General features: G+C 46.4%; 1 protein-coding gene across 1 annotated transcript in view; it reads left to right on the forward strand.

Moving 5' to 3' along the window:
* The window catches only part of PCSK2 (proprotein convertase subtilisin/kexin type 2), a 239,685-nt gene extending 224,222 nt beyond the window's left edge, over positions 1 to 15,463 (forward strand). Inside the window, exons 10-12 of the mRNA XM_061436282.1 lie at positions 1,677 to 1,777; positions 8,969 to 9,196; positions 12,798 to 15,463. Of these exons, the coding sequence (XP_061292266.1) occupies positions 1,677 to 1,777; positions 8,969 to 9,196; positions 12,798 to 13,284 (816 nt within the window). The 3' untranslated portion in view covers positions 13,285 to 15,463. The remainder of the gene's footprint in view (positions 1 to 1,676; positions 1,778 to 8,968; positions 9,197 to 12,797) is intronic.
* Positions 15,464 to 17,270: the final 1,807 nt, after the last annotated feature.

Here is a 17,270-nt window from a genome sequence, read left to right on the forward strand (position 1 = left end):
ATGTTGCCCCAGCATATTGCTTATAAGGTGACTAATATTAAGAACTGGAGCATCATACCTGCACCCCATCTGAGCCAAGAACATATCCATTTATTAGTGTAATTTAGAAATGGCATCCACGGATGGATTTTTCCCAGTCCCTAGACCTCCCCCAAAGTGGGCACATGTGTGTTTTTGCAAAGGAAGAGTAGTGTGTTTCATAATATTTTAAACCGGGTCCTCAGTTGAGAAAACCAAAAGGTTAAGAATCATAGACATTTATTGCACTCTTCTGAGCAACTCTGCCTTCCTGGGCCCTAGGTTTAACAGTGAATTTTCCAAGTCCGCTAGGCATACAGCCTTTTCTCAGTCCTCCAAGCTAGGAATTTAGTGGGTGACTCAGTAGTCAGGCTGGGCTACATTCTGCCTGGCCACCACCTCCTCCAGGGTTGGGAAAAAGGCAGGAACAAGAATGCAGTCATCAGTACCAGCTAGCCCTTCAGTCCCAAGGTCCTGCCTGGGCTCCACCCGACCAGCTCTCACATGAGCTGGCAGAAGTCCCTTCCCTGCAGGAGACCCAGACCTTAGCCTGGCTCCCCCATGAACCCCCCTAATTTCTCCCATGAGTCTGCTCAGCTCCCCTTAGTCTTGGGGAGGATGGAAAATGTGTCAGCTCCTCCCAAGTGGAAAGAGGCTTCATTTTCTCATCTTCTGAGCTGTATGAGCAGAAAGGGACGAGCAAGTGTGGCCCCAGTCTTGTTCTGCTTGTAAGCCTTCTCCCAAACACCCCCCAGAAGCTCCCCTCCCTGGCTCAAGGGCCTTCCAGTGGTATCACTCTGTCCTCAACCCCTGTCTGTGACGCTACTCCAGCTGGGGAGGAGCACTGAATTCTCTTTGAATATAGTCACTTTCCCCAGGAGATGACTTTAAACTGCCCGGATGCTTTGTCCCCCAAAATAATAGACCCACTCAAGGAGCCTACAGACAAACAAGATAAATGAGTCTTCTCATGGTTTATAAACAATCTTAATGAAAACCCTGTCTCTCACAAACATTGAAGATGAGGACTTTCTCTGTAAAATCCTTTAAAACTCAGCTGATCAACCTCCCCACTTGGGGTAATCACTGATGTAGCAGTTGTCTTGTTCACTGTGTTCCAGAATCTCTTGGTGGATTGTAGATGTAGAGAACGTAACATTTTCTCTTTAATGGCTGTCCCTCTAGGCAAACTTTAGCTGAACTTGTTTCATTTTTCCTCTTTAGGAATGCCACCCTTTTTTCCTGAAGGGAAAATAATTTGTTGATGAAGTGGCCCTGCGCTTTCTGAGCCAATCTCATTTTAACAAACCCCACCATTGCATTGAGTATGGTGGTGGTATTGGCTTATCACTTTAAATGTCTCTTTATTAGAATAGCTGCAAAGTTGACTCTCTAAACAGTTGACTTGCTTGTATCTTATGGACACTGTAACTATAACTGATTGTGTTTCCCTTTTTGCATAGGCTACTAGGAAGCTCAGATAAAAATGTGTGGCAAAATAAATACATGAGTGCTAAGCTTATTCTTGCCTTCATCTAAATCATCTTCAGAACAAGGCAGACTTTAAGTAAAAGAAACAGAAGATCTTCTGCTCTGTGTTGTTTTGAGTTTAAAGCAATGGGGCTTCTTTACTCATTCCTCACTCTCTTCCCCTCCAGGCAACCACAGATTTATATGGCAACTGCACCCTGAGGCATTCTGGGACATCCGCGGCTGCTCCCGAAGCAGCCGGAGTGTTCGCACTGGCTTTAGAGGCTAAGTATGTTTCCAGCTTGGGACCAAGGGCCAACTCTTCAGGGTGAACTAACACAAGTCTCCCAACCCAACACCTCCAGTGTCCATGGAGGCAAAAGTGGGTGGGAGAGTCAGTAAAAAGTCAGGGCCAATGAACTCTGCTGGGTGTTGCTAATGATACACACACACACACACACACACACACACACACACACACAAAACTACATCCCTAGAGAGCACAAGAGTCCAACACCCAATCACACATGGGGTCACAGAGATATTTTCTTTCATCTGTGGATTTCATGGCTGTTTCACTCTAATAATACTCCCAATCAGGTAAATGAAAGATCATTGCCAAGCTGGTTATCTAGCAAGGTTTTCAGAACATGTCATGGAAACAAGATGCTCTTGCTCCAAATTTGTTAACTTATATGGTGAACTCACTTTAATACTGAGACAATGTGGGCAAAGTCACACAATGTAGTCCAAGAAATGGGCTTTGCTACTACCTTCCAGCTACCGGTGAGAGACCCCCACCCTCTCTGTTCTCACCATCCCACGGAGAAGCCACACATCACTGCTGCTGGACCCACCTTGGATTTGAGCACCAGCAGAGGTCCCTGCCCACCTGCTCCCCTGTCTTAGTGCAAACCAGAGACTTGCCTTTGGTTTGAGCAATGATTTGTGGCTTCAGGCAACATCCACGTGGTGTAAGTGCACATGCCCACTGTGCAAGGAATTATCCGAGAACACAGAACCAGAAACTTGTAAGAAGTTGGATTCTGGCTCCTGGGGAAGGGAAGTTGAGTTCCCATCCCTGTCAGCTGTTGCTAGGCAACCAGAGCTTCTAGCATCAATCTTCAGGCAGCCTACTTGACTCTCCAGCGATTCAGTGCATTTTCTGACTTGCAAAGGAGGTAAGAGCTGATTCCTAGAATAGGAAAGGACTTCAAAAGATTATCTAGTCCAACCCCTATGCCTTCAAGCAGAAAAAGGCATCGTTATCCTCCTTTTACAAATTGGGCCCCAGATTGGGGATGACTTCTGTCTTTGGGCCAAGCCAAACTTTGATTCTGTTAACAAAACTCAGGTGGAAAATTTAAGAAAGAAGAAACGGACACTCTCTTCCTATTAAGTACCAAGACCAAAAAAACCTTACATATTATGTGCATTTCCTAAAAATGAAACTCTTCTTCTCAGGGCCTGTCAGGTCCTAAAGTCTGAGTTGGTCTCGCTCACTCTGATTGGGAGCAGACAAGCAGAGGGAGGCTGGTCCTGCCACAGAGTCTCACAGAGGACAGGGAATAAGGAGTTTCTTGTCTCCCCTTAAATCGAAGAGGAAAGAACTCACCTTAAAGTCTCCCTGGATTCTGACAAGCAAAAAAGTCACTTGCTCAGGCATATATGCCAACAGCTTAGCCTACTAGTCTTCTCTGTCCATGGGATTCTCCAGGCAAGAATACTGGAGTGAGTTGCCATGCCCTCCTCCTCCAGGGGATCTTCCCAACCTAGGGATCAAACCCACGTCTCTTATGTCTCCTGCATTGGCAGCAGAGTTTTTTTACCACTGAGCTACCTAAGAATCCTATATGCCAACAAAGTGACACCTAGATCCATCAAAGTGCTTGAGCAGGCTTCTGGAACTTTCAACAGATTTGTGGGCTCTGCAACAATTATTCCTCATTCTTTACCATGCTTGCAGCTTTCCTTACAGAAAAGAATGCAGTCACTGCTTAGGCATACTTCATTTTGGAGCAGTGGTCATCAACTGAGCACTCTCTTGCCATAAACGGCGGGGGGGGGGGGGGGGTGGAAACAATACCAGGTAGTAGGTGGTTCAAACCCATCTAGGAAGCCAGTCCTCAGATTTCTCAGGACACCAGCCACCTGGGTTGGAAACCCTGAGATTAGAGTTTGGTGCGATTCATTAAGAATGGGCTCCCAGCAGAGACCATTGGGAAAGAGAGGAAGTAGGTTAGAGATGGAAAAGGATCTGAGCAAGGATGCTTTTCCAAAGGTTCTGGCCTCAGCCTGACTCCAGGAGGAGTTCTGGAATGTAAATCTTGCCTCAGAGTTTATTCCAAATCAAGGCAAGGGAGTGGGCTGCATAAGCCCTTCCTGGGGTGGTAAAGCCCAAGACTTTTCAGTGGGCAAAAGGGCTCTAATATTCATTGGAAGAATGAAGCTGAAGCTCCAATACTTTGGCCACCTGATGTGAAGAGCTGACTCATTGAAAAATATCCTGATGCTGGAAAAGATTGAGGGCAGGAGGAGAAGGGGTCAACAGAGAATGAGATGGTTGGATGGAATCACGGACTCAATGGACAAGAGTTTGAGCAAACTCCCGGAGATGGTGAAGGATAGGGAAGCTTGACGTGCTGCAGTCCATGGAGTTGCAAAGAGTCAGAAACTGCTGAGCGATTGAACAACAACAAAGCCAGGAGTTAAAACCTCTGATCAGCATGAAATAGCCCCGGGAGACAGCCCAGAGGAAGGAGGCCAGAAGGCTGTCTTTGTGAACACTTCCTGCAGCTCACCTCTCTTTGTGTTCAGACGAGGCTCGTGGGAGTCCTTGGGGACATATGTGGCAGCAGTCAGGGCTGTTTCCTGCTCAGAGGGCCAACGGGAAAGCTTTTCCAAAACAACCTGAATTCAGTAAACAAATTATCCTGTCTAAAACATCTGCCCATCAGGACCATGAAAGAGGGAGAAGGACCATCTCTGTGGCTCCAGGGGACAAAGGGAACCCAGTCCTCTGTCCTGACCAGTCATCACCTTGTTGTTTAATCTCATAAAATGCTTTTCTGCCAAATGCTTGAAAATACCTTCTTGATTCCCCAGAGATCATTGCTCACATTTCCCAGGGAGTCCAATATTAGTTTTGCAGGATATCTCTAGTGGGGGTTAGGTGGCACTATTGGTAAACAACCCGCCTACCAATGCAGGAGATGTAAGAGATGCAGGTTCGATCCCGGGGTCAGGAAGATCCCCTAGAGAAGGTAATGGCAACCCAATCCAGTATTCTTGCCTGGAGAATCCCTTGGATAGAGGAGTCTGGAGGGCTGTAGTCTACAGGGTTGCAAAGAGTTGGACAAAACTGAAGTGACTTAGCACACACACACACAGCTATCTTCCCATATGTGGGGTTCTCTCCATGACTCCAGACTTACTGTGAGGTTCTGAGGGGATCATAAGGAGGCAAACTTATGGCCCAGGAGAACCATCCATAGTAAAGCAGCCCACATTCTGGGCTAGGGCAGTGTTTCCAAAAGTGACCTTCCAAGGAATGATTTTGTCATGTAAGCCCCATCAAAGTATAATAAACACAGAGACAAGTGCACACATGTTAGGGAAAGCTCAAAGACTTCTTATAAAGTTAGCACATCCATGTAGTATTGGTGTTAGTCACTCAGACGTGTCTGACTCTTTGAGACCCAATGGACTGTAGCCCACCAGGCTCCTCTGTCCACGGGATTCTCCAGGCAAGAATACTAGAGTGGGTACCCATTTCCTTCTCCAGGGAATCTTCTCCACCCAGGGATCAAACCCATATCTCCTGTATTGCAGGTGGATTCTTTACCATCTGAGCCACCAGGGAAGCCTTACACATCCATGTAAGCAGCACCCAAATCAGGAAACAGACAATCACCTAAGTATCAGTATGAGCATTTTGGTTCAACATTATGTCTGAGAGATTCCTCCATACTGCTGTTGAATATTACTTTCTTCCAGTCCCCCACATCTTAATTGCTTCTCTGGGTGATGTTTCTGAAGATCAGCTTAAGCACCTCTGCCTTCATATCTGTTCCTCAGATAAAGTTCTGATGTTCTAACATGTGGTTCTCTCCTGCCTCAGTCCCTGGCTCTCCCTCCCTGAAACTCGGGGCTCCTGACCTCCTGTACTTTTTAAAGTTTATCACCTGAGTAATGCTTGCCTTCTCCCACCTCTGGATCCTTCAAGCCTTTGGCAGATGTATGGACAGGTCCATGGAAGCAACAACTCTGGGTCCTGTCTGACGCCATCGTTGTGTTCATGCTGTCCACACGTGCAGCCGAGGCTGTGAACCACCATCTCAGACCCGTGTTCTCAAACCCCGTGTACAGAAGCATCACCTGGGCACTGTCCTAAGTGTGCATCCTCAGGCCTGCAGCCTCCAGGAGGTCCGATGCCGGAGACCTGAGGTTGAGACCAGGAATCCGTGTTTGTCACAGGTTCCCACATGGTTCCAGAGCTGGTCCACGTTCTGTGAGATGCTCTCCTTGGGATAACTCTGGGACCCCATTGTTGGCTCCCTCGGCATGACAGGGAGGGAGCTCAGCTCCCCCCTTTTTAAATATTGAGCTGTCTGTCTATCTGCTCCCCAGACTATAGGCTCTGAGACCTTTACACAGCCTGCTCATAACCAGTGCAGAGCCTGGACATGATACACACTCAACAGATGCTCATAGAATCACTTCACTGTGCAGTGCTTTTCCGTAGGTCTGTCTTACTTTTCCAACTCTTATATACACTATTTAAAAGCGTGACCTATTCCTTGCCTATAACACTGAACACAGTGACTTCCATACTGCAGGTGGTCTGTATGTCTATTTTGTATTAGTTAATAAGTGTCACCTACAACCCTTGAGCTGCCGTAGTAGGATTAAAGCTTGAAGCAGGTTGTGAGATCCCTGTTTTACACAATGGGGCTTCCCTGGTGGCTCAGACAGTAAATAATCTGCCTGCAATGCAGGAGACCCGGGTTCGATCCCTGGGTCAGGAAGATCCCCCTGAAGAAGGGAATACCAGCCCATTCCAGTATTCTTGCCTGGAGAATTCCATGGACAGAGGAGCCTGGCAAGCTACAGTCCATGGGGTCCCAAAGAGTTGGACACAACTAAACTACTGACACTAACACACTGTCTTCTGTCAGGTCTTCCAGGTGGTGCTAGTGATAAAGAGCCCACCTGCCAATGCAGGAAACACAAGAGACGTGAGTTTGATCCCTGGGTTGGGAAGATCCCCTGGAGAAGGGCATGGCAACCCACTCCAGTATTCTTGCCTGGAGAATCCCATGGAGAGGAGCCTGGGGTCACGAAGAGTCAGACACGACTCAAGCAACTTAGCATATATGCACATCTTCTGTCAATTCAGAAGTTGCTCAGAATGTAAAAATAGGAGGGACTCAGTGTTACTTTTCAGGCATAGGCAAATGGTTGTTCAACCAGTGTCACAAATTCTGACACTGGAGTATGGGCCTTGCTCTGATTTAGTTTAGAAATGAGAACATCCTTGTTCTAACACATTCTTTCTCTCTCATGTGCCCCATGAGAGTAAATCCATGCAGAAAGGTCTAATGGGGTCCCTCAGGAAGCATATCACATTATTGTGGCAGAACCCCTTGCAAAGGTGAGAGCTACTCCACCTGCCAGCCAGCCCTCTGATTACCCTGAAGTTAGCAGTTTATCAACACATTTGGGTTATCAACACTATTTGGGTTTATCAACACTTTTGGGTTAAATGAATTCAGAATCCTGTTCCACCAAAGCACTGAGCTTTCAGCCACAATCAACATCAGGGAATTTCACGCTGTTCACCTAGTCCACGTGTCCAGGGGACCGTATGTCCAAAATAAATATGTTCTTAAATTTCTCAAATAAGCATTGACTTTCCTTGAAACTTTCTCCTTAAAACCTGAAAGTCTACATTTCAAGAGTGTATGAATCACAAGTGTCTTCTGACTCTGACTCAAAGTTTCGAACCAATGAAACCTGCCCATGATGAGATTTTATCAAATGAGTGATGTTCTTTGAATCATTTGATTCTGAGGAGAACTGTAGTACAAGGTTTTTCCAACATTGTTGACCATGACTCTTAGTGAGAAATACATTTTGCATTCCAACCCAACACATCACACACATACACACACACACACTTTCCCCAATTACAGTCACACTGTCATTCTCTTTTGTTCTCTTCCACTCATGACAGCTTCATTCATAAAGAACCTGGTTCTCAACCTCAGCTGTCTCCTGGAATGCCCCAAGAAGTGTTAACAATTTCCCAAGCCTGAGTCCCCCTCCCAGAAATTCTTATTTACTTAGTCTAAGATGTGGCTGGAGCGGTTTGGTCTTAAATGTCCCACAAATGATTTTACTGTGCAACCCAGATACACAGCCCATGCAGTCAGTCTACCTTCTGGCCCACAAACAGGTCATGGCTGACATTTTGAAAAACACAGACAGTGAGTAATAGTAGACACTAATTTCCAAAGACACTTCTGCAAGCCAACTTGTTTATTTGCTGAATGACGAGTGTGCCGAGGAGGGCCATCCTAGGCCTTGGGGAGACAGATATTGTGGCTGTTGTCTCTGCTCTTGAAGAACTGGCAGCCCATGTTCCCAAATGGAATGCTTGCAAGTAGCCAACACTCAGGTCCAAAAACAAAGCTCAGCTAGCACCCAGAAGCCCCTTGTGTCCCTTCCAAACACCACCTGTGCAAGACCCACCATTAATCTGACTTCTGACAGCACACATTCGTTGCGCCTCTTTCTCTTCTTTAAGTGACTGTAATCATATAGTTTGTTCTCCTCTGTGTCTGACTTCTTTGGGTCGGCATTCTCTTCATCCCCATTATTCTGAGTAGCTATAGTTCATTCTCACTGCAGTGCAGTGTTCCATGTCCAATAAATATGTCTCATTTGGCTTATTCACTTTACTGTGGATGGGCATTTGGGGGCTTCATAGTTTGGGCGTATGGACATTTCCAGTACATGTATGTCTGGTGAATATATACACACGTTTCTGTTGGCTACACACCTAGAGATGGAACTTCTGGGCCACAGCTTAAACATGTAGGCAACATTAAAAGATAGAGTCAAACTGTTTTCCAAAGTATTTGCAATAATTTACACTCTCATCTGCAAAATACTCAGTTGTCCCTCATCTTTGTCAACACTTGGTACTATCAGCCTTTTTCATTTTAGCCATCCCGGTGTGTGTCCGCTTTTGCATTTGAAATATATTTAATTAGGAAAGGCAAGACTTTTAACTGATGTACAGCTATACCTATATTATAAATAATGCATGGATAATCCTCCCTTGACTTGGGGGTTCACAGATGTTCCAAAATCTTACTGGAGGTCTACGTGCTATCTTAGTCATTGTGTCCCTTTTTTCTTCTCTTCACCCCTGTCCCATGCCCTTGTCCTTGAATTCCCTGCCTCCGGTCCACAGCCTGGGTCTGACCTGGAGAGACATGCAGCATCTGACTGTGCTCACCTCCAAGCGGAACCAGCTTCACGACGAGGTCCATCAGTGGCGGAGGAATGGGGTCGGCCTGGAGTTTAATCACCTCTTTGGCTACGGAGTCCTAGACGCAGGTGCCATGGTGAAGATGGCCAAGGACTGGAAGACGGTGCCCGAGAGGTTCCACTGCGTGGGCGGCTCCGTGCAGAACCCAGAGTAAGTGGGGGCAGCAAGCTCTGCCGCTACTCGTGGAAAATACCCTAAAGACACTAGCAGCGTGCTGGCGACCGTGTCAGATGCCCTCTTTCTGTCCTCCCAAGATGCACTGGGTTTGTCGGGGACAGCCAGCTTCCAGGCAGAGCTGTAGCATTGGGCAGTTTCAGAGTATCCAGTCTCCAGAGTCCTAGGGCCTGGAACTTCCATTCCTTATTGCCAAGAGGGAGAGATTTACAAAGAGGGACTTTGCTAAGGGGGAGCCCTTCAGCACCTGTGCCTGTGTAGGCTCTGGGCCACAGCAGGTGGGGGCCGTGGGCAGTGTGACGAGAGCAGGATGTAGTCAGCTGCGTCTTGGCTTACGTTCCCAATTAGCAGAAAGGTGGTACAACCGCAGTATTGAGGAGAATGAGCACTGGGGCGCCGCTTAGTCATGGTTTGTGTTGACATCAGACCTTGTTCTCCACGATGGTCCCGGACAGGAAGACTGGGTTTCTGTTGATCCTCATGCTCTGTGCTTTTGCGGGGAGCGGGGTGGGAAATGGAGAGCGTATGCCAGGATGAATGACGGTCTCCCTCCCAGGTCCAAGTGCACTGAGCACTCTGTCCTAATTCAGATACTTTCTGGAATTTGGAGCCAGAGGCAACACTGGAAATAGGCCATCTGATGCCCTCATGTTAGTCAAGGAATCTGAGGCCCTGAAGTGTGACCATCCCAGAGACTCACAACCAGCTGGGAGCTTACCCAGTGTTAGCAGCATTATATATATTTTTTTAATCTGGAAAAGTCTTTTATTATGTTTCAGCTGTTCAGGTTAAATTCATGTCACTATATATATAGATGTTCTTGCCTATATGGTTCTTACAGGGTTTTATACAAATTCATCAAGAATTTCCCAAGTGATCTGTTGAGACAGTTTTATTCTCAGCAAAATACACATGTACACATATACTATGACAGCAATTTTAAACTTTAAAATATATAGAAATTTCTTAGGGAAAAAAAAAGGGGGACTTCTCTGGTCATCCAGTGGTTAGAACTTGGCGCTTCTGCTGCAGGGAGCCCAGTTTTGATCCCTGGTTGGGGAATTAAGATCCCACAAGCCACCCAGTGTGCCCAAATAATAGAAAAAGAAAGTATATAGAAATGTGTTGGTTTGTGTGGTAAAATACATCTCTCAAGGCCCCACTCCTCAGAGGTTCTGATTTCTGAGATTTTTAGATAAGGTCCAGAAGACTGAATTTTGTGGGTGGTCTCAGAAGCATTATTTTAATGAAAGGAAACTTGAGATCTCTTTTTTATAAAATTTATTTAATTGGAGAATATATCCTGTACAATGTTGTGTGGGTTTCTGCCATACAACAAGGCAAGTCAGTCATGAAAAGTGAAAGTGTTAGTCACTCAGTCATGTCAGACTCTTTGAGACCCCATGGACTATAGACCGCCAGGCTCCTCTGTCCATGGGGATTCTCTAGGCAAGAATACTGGAGTGGGTTGCCATTCCCTTCACCAAGGAATCAAACCCACAGTTCCTGCACTGCAGGCAGGTTCTTTACCATCTGAGCCACCAGGGAAGCCCCAAGTCAGTCATAACTATATGTGTATATCCCCTCCCTTGAGAGCACTTTCAGCATGAACTCAGTTGGGTTTCCCAAGGACAGGAGCCTAGCCTGTCCCATTTGCTGGTATGTCCTCAGGGCCTAGAACAGCACCTGGAATTTAGCAGTCATGGGATCAATATTTGTGGAATGAATGACTATTCAGCCAGCTTCACCTGGGCACAAGGAAGGCATCTAAACAGTGGTGATAGGCAATAGGGCGGTCAGACCAGCCAGGGAAATTTGGGGTGGGGGAGGTCAGGCCTTGTTGGAAGGGCTCTGGTCTCCTGGGTGCCCTCTGCCCCCTCACCCACCCCTTTCCACCTGAACTTGATCTCAGGTGCTGATGAGCAAGGTCTGGGGCAGATGCCATGCTGGAAGAACTCAGAGGCTGGGCAGCGAGGTTCCAGGGGCAGCACCCAGACCAGCTGGGTCTCTGGCAGAAGCAGCCCTCACTGTCAGGAATCAAGCTTCTCTGGGGCCAGCCGCAGGGCTCCATGACCCCCCGGCAGCGGCCAAGTCTATGCGGGGCTGCTCGGAAACGGGCTGGGAGCCGCTGAGTGGCGACTGTCGGGTTTATGAGTCTCCTCAGTGCTCATCTTCCCAGAGAAGCGGTCAACTCGAAAAGCAGTTTTCTAAAGAGACTTGATCAGGAGAATCCATGAAGGATGCTTGACTAAAATAAAAGGGAAAAACAGACCTGGCTGTGAGGCACCTGCGCTGGACCATCCAAGGCAGTGAGCAGAGGCAGCCTGGCCCACCACCCCCGCCCCGACAGCGCGTTCCCCGAGCATCCTGTCTGGCTCAGCCCCCACCCTCCCCCGCCCACTCAGCTTCTTGAGCAAAGTGTTAGTTGCTCAGTGGTGTGGGACTCTTTGCAACCCAATGGACTGTAGCCCACCAGGTTCCTCTGTCCATGGGGATTCTCCAGACAAGAATGCTGGAGTGGGTTGCCATTCCCTTTTCCAAAGGATCTTTCCCATCCAGGGATTGAACCCGGGTCTCCCGCATTGCAGGCAGATTCTTTATTATCTGAACCACCAGGGAAGCCCCTGAAGGTCATGACAAACTCTGAATTTTAAGTGAATTTGGAAATCAATGTTAACACTTGACCTGAATAGCAGAAGCAGCTCAATAGAGAGTGGAGGGTATGCTCAACTGCATACCGGTCAGGTGTGGCTGTGACCAGTCACTTCTGAGCTGCAGTCACATTGTTATGCTAGTCATAGCAATCACTTTAGCAATAATTTCTCTTTATCAAAGTACTTAGTGCTGTAAAAGAAAGAGTTCTGAGCTCCCGTCTCACTCTCAGTTGCCCTGGTGGGACTCAGGTGCTGACAGTCGTTTTTGTTTTTGTTTTCTTTGAGAGATGATCTCAGGAGACACAGGTGAGGAGGAGGGGATATAGACAGGGAAAGAGAGCAACCAGTAGAGAGGACACTGAGGATGCACTGACTGGCACCTCGCTGCCCTGGGTAACTAGGCTCAACCCCACTGGGGACACTGAGTTGTCCCCACCAGCAGTGAGGAAAGCAGGCTATATTGACTCACCTCCTCCTGTCAATCATTGGTTAGGGTTTTCCCTTCCGGATCAAATCCCTGACATTTTGCCGTCAGAGCCCACAGGGGCCTAGGCTGCAAGAGAACCCAGCAGAGACCTGGGAGAAGTGGGAAGAGGATCAACTGCATCGGCTGCATCCTACATCCAAATACATCAGAGACTGCAGGTGACTTTCTCAGGGTCACACAGCTGGTATAATAATTAACCCCAGAGTCCCTGCTCTCCCCACTCCCCAGAGGGGCCTTCAAAACCCTTAGGAATCCCCAGTCAGTCCAGTGATCAAGACTCCGACTTCCAATGCAGGGGGCGTGGGTTCAATCCTTGGTGGGGGAACTAAGGTCCCACATGCCCCAGGATGCAGCCAAAATTTCTTTTAAAAACAACAAAAAACCCTGGGATAGTGTCCCCACCCCTCACTGTGTCTCCTCGCCACTCTGCCCTCAGGAAAATTCCGACCACGGGCAAGCTGGTGCTGACGCTCACGACCGACGCATGCGAGGGGAAGGAAAACTTCGTCCGCTACCTGGAGCATGTCCAAGCGGTTGTCACGGTCAACGCAACCAGGAGAGGGGACCTGAACATCAACATGACGTCCCCCATGGGCACCAAGTCCATCCTGCTGAGCCGGCGCCCCCGGGACGACGACGCCAAGGTGGGCTTCGACAAGTGGCCTTTCATGACCACCCATACTTGGGGGGAGGACGCCAGGGGCACCTGGATCCTGGAGCTGGGCTTCGTGGGGAGTGCACCCCAGAAGGGGGTGCTGAAGGAGTGGACGCTGATGCTGCACGGCACGCAGAGTGCCCCCTACATTGACCAGGTGGTGCGGGATTACCAGTCCAAGCTGGCCATGTCCAAGAAGGAGGAGCTGGAGGAAGAGCTGGACGAGGCCGTGCAGAGAAGCCTGAAGAGCATCCTTGGCAAGGACTAGCACCTGGCCCCCCTCCCCCATCCCCGCTGCCCCCTCCAGGAACCTAGCAGTGACCCTCCCCCTACACCAGCGATGCCCACGTCTAGATTTGAAGCTTCGCTCACTGTCAGTGATTCTTTTCATTCCCATGGAAGCAACCTTTTCTATTCTGTGCCCCAAATACAATGCTCCCACCCATACCTCTGTCCTGTTTGTGACTTCAAGGTCTTCATTTCTATCCTTCAGATAGGTGATATCGTGCCAACCAACCCAGGACAGCTCTCCCCCTCCATTTCTTTCATAGAAGAGAAGAGAAAGCATTTAAATAAGCCAGCCCTGGGGACTCCAAGGACGTTTTATTCACGAGCTCAAGGGAGGACCCATTATGTAAAAGGAGGAGCCAGGTTTATGAGAGGTGAGCTCTGAGTCTCTTAAAGCTCAGATGCTGTAAATCCTTTGGGGAAAGATGTGTTGATTTTTAGCAAGATTTTCCAGGGATGTAAATGAAGGTGGCGCGAATCGAAAGGTCCCCTAGTTACCAGATGGGGAGGAGAGAGTCCAAAAGCATGAACGCAGGAAATCTTACCACCACGGTCAGCACTGTAGCTTGTCCGGCTCGCCAGTGTAGTAGGCGTAAGAGCTCAGAGGCCTGGCTGCCTTTTCATCAGCCTCTGCTCAGAGTTATGGTAAACTCTGGGAGATGCCCCCTTCACTCTCCGTGTGCCTAGTCTTTCTCCAGCCCCAGTTTTCTGGGGCTCCTCCCATAGTTATGCCAAAAAAAAAAAAAAAAAGGAAGGCAGGATGGAGACACATCTAGGAAAGAGTAGCTTAGTAGTTCTTAGCACAGGGATGTTCCTTTCTGTTGCTGCTCTGGGGCTTCTTAATCTGATGAAGGGGAGAGAAGGTGAGCATTTTCTAGAGCTTTCCACACACGATTGGAGGAAAACAGCTTCTACAGTTGATGAGTTGGGGAAATAGCCTCTGTTCTGGAAGAGGTGTGTGAAGGCAAGGGGTCAGGTTTGGAGAGGTGGGCAGCCACTTCACAGGAACCCCCATTTGTATGGAGCTCCTTCCCACTGAAGGGGGAAAAGCCAGCTCATCTCCCTGTAACTTGAGACCCGAAGGAGGCAGAAGCCCTTCGCACAGAAACCACTACAGTCAGCTACAGTTGTGGCAGCCAAGCAGTCCAGGAGGGGCTTTAACCTGCAACCCAAAGGTAACATGCCCCCTTCCCCCAGTCACCCCCAGAGACAGCATCTCATCACCAAGTAGAAAGGCTTTCCGAGAGGCTGTCACTTTGTTCTCCTACCCAAGGAATAGCTCACCAGTTCCCCCCCAACCCCCCAGAACTGATGTGTTGGTTTGATTTGATTCCCAAGAACTGATCCACCCCTTCTGGCTACATTTCTCCCTTTCCGTGGGAGTAGCCTGGAGTTCCTCATCTCTAAGTTGGCAACACAGAGCAGGAGGGCCCTTCCTTGAAGGTGGGAAAGCCTGGAAAACCCAGGTTCTTTCTCTTTTCTCCCATGTTGGCATGGATTTCTACCTTCTCTAACACCATATGATCTTCTCTATAGAATGCTTTATGATGTAATAATATTTATGATTTTTAAAAGAAATTTATTACATGTTGCAAAGGTCTTTTTAAACCAGTTTAGACTTAAAGCAAAAATAAATGGAAATCATCAAAATTTCATTTCTCATTAACAGTCTGAAAATAAACCAAAGGACATTAAGTGTGCATGTATGTTTAACTGCACACAGAAATATATATACATATGTAGACTAATACACGTGTGTATATATGTGTATATATCTTTATATACACTTGTATAACTCTATATACACACATATACCTAAAATGTGTGTATGTGTATTTACTGAAGAAACAGATACCACATTCATTTCTAAAAGCATATTCAGAGGATATCAAAATGATTCTGGCTGAAGAAAAAGGCCAGTGGAAATTCAGGTGAAATGTTCATGAATTCCCATTACTTCACCTCTGTAATTTTGCACCTTTCTGTATAAACTTTAAGTATCTTATATAGCAGCACAGATACAAAATAGTTGTCCATATTTTCACAGTTGTGGTGTAATTTATGAAATTAGAGAGTAACTTATCAGCTTCTTAATAGAAATGGCAAGTTTTGATATGAGTATACAGTACATAAAATATATATAGTGCTATTTAAAAATATTTGGTCTCTATTTCATTTTTTGCATCAGTATTAACACTAAAATATGTTCAGCTAGTGAGGTTTTTATGATATCCTGATTCTAATGCAAGAGATAGTTATTTATAGTCATTTATTTTAAAAAAGAAAATAAGTGAATAATAATCACGTTCATATTGTTATTCCCTGTGACAACATTTTATAAGTAAACTTAAAAATACATGATGTAAATTAGGAGATTCAACAATAAAACATTACCTTCCAGAAATTATGTGGGATGTGATATGTATTACATAAAAACACTTCCATCCATTCTGGGAGAGAAAATTAAAAGTTGCCAGAGAAAGAGCTAGAAAGCTTGCTTTCATAAATATGCACGAAAGATTTAAAATTAGCAAATAAATCATACACAAATTATGATCTACAGCAGCATTTTTTAGACTCAGGTTATACCACATTGGCAGTTGTCATATAAATTTAGGACGTTAAAACCAGCATTTTGGAGTAGAATAGGCTAGCATAACAACAGATCATGCATATTAATGATAACAATTGTTTCCTGACTTTTTTTTTCCAGAAATGTGTGTGTGTGTGTGTGTGTGTCTGAGTGTATTTGTAATACATTTCTTATTGGAGTCATGGCCAAAGATCTTTCAGAACACTCTTCTAGAATACATTCACCAAGGTAGACCAGTTCTACTGTAGTGAAACAGCCTCCAGATCTCAGAGGTTTCACACAACAAAGGTGTGTTTATCATTTACACAAATTTCATGGAGGATCTGGGTAACTCCCCAAGACCATTTGCCACGCAGTGGCTCAGAGATTCAGGCTGCTCCAACCTTCACCCTTAGGTTTGTCATAACAGCACGAGGCTGTGACGGTCAGTAGGCGAGAGAAAGAACCCATGAAGACTCACCCTCTTCTGCGTTCAGTACGAAGGAGACACACAAGTCATTTGACATAGTGTGCGCTCGCCAGTCCTGGTCAATGACGCTGCTACACAGGAAGCGACCGAGAGATAACAGGACAACCAGTAGAATCCTCAGTGAGCACCGGGGTCTCTACCATGGAGAGGACTTGATAATCCCTTAAAACATACTCTTACATATTGATTTACATGGCAACCTGTTCATGAAAAGTCTCTCAAACTGGCTCCACCCATGTGACCACACACTATTCTAGCAAATCTGGAGAGTTATTCATAAAAATACAAATATCTTACATTTACCATATTTGTTGTAAAAACAATTTTCAGTTTTGTCCTGTGATCCACTACTTACAAAACCCAACTAGTAAAATCTTAAAAAAGCCTGTGGCTGAAAACACATACTGAAAGGCATAAGATCCAATCTGATCTTATGACAGAATGAATGCTGCTTTTCAACACTTAGGTCCAAAGAATGATTTCCCAAAGATAAAATTTAAAAACTGATCATTCTTGGGACTACCCTGGTGGTTCAGTGGTTAAGGCTTCACCTTCCAGTGCGGGGGCTGAAGGTTCGATCTCCTGGTTGGGGAGCTAAGACCCCACATGACTCAGGGCCAAAAAACCAAAACATACAACAGAAGTGACATTGTAACAAATTCAGTAAAGACTTTAAAAATAGTCACATCAAAAACTATTTTTTAAAAAACTGATAATTCTTACAGACTCACTACCATGCATCATTATTGTCGTCACTTATAAATTACGAAGAGCGGTTTTCATGAGAGTGATGCCTTCATGGATTGGCATCACCTGAGAACCACACGTTACAAAACCTTTAGGAAACGCAACCAAGCATTTCCTATTTAGAGATAAAAGTGCATTAGGAGGATTGGTGAACTCA

The sequence above is a fragment of the Bos javanicus genome, chromosome 13 (assembly GCF_032452875.1).
Source record: "Bos javanicus breed banteng chromosome 13, ARS-OSU_banteng_1.0, whole genome shotgun sequence".
In the NCBI taxonomy this organism is placed as follows: Eukaryota; Metazoa; Chordata; class Mammalia; order Artiodactyla; family Bovidae; genus Bos; species Bos javanicus.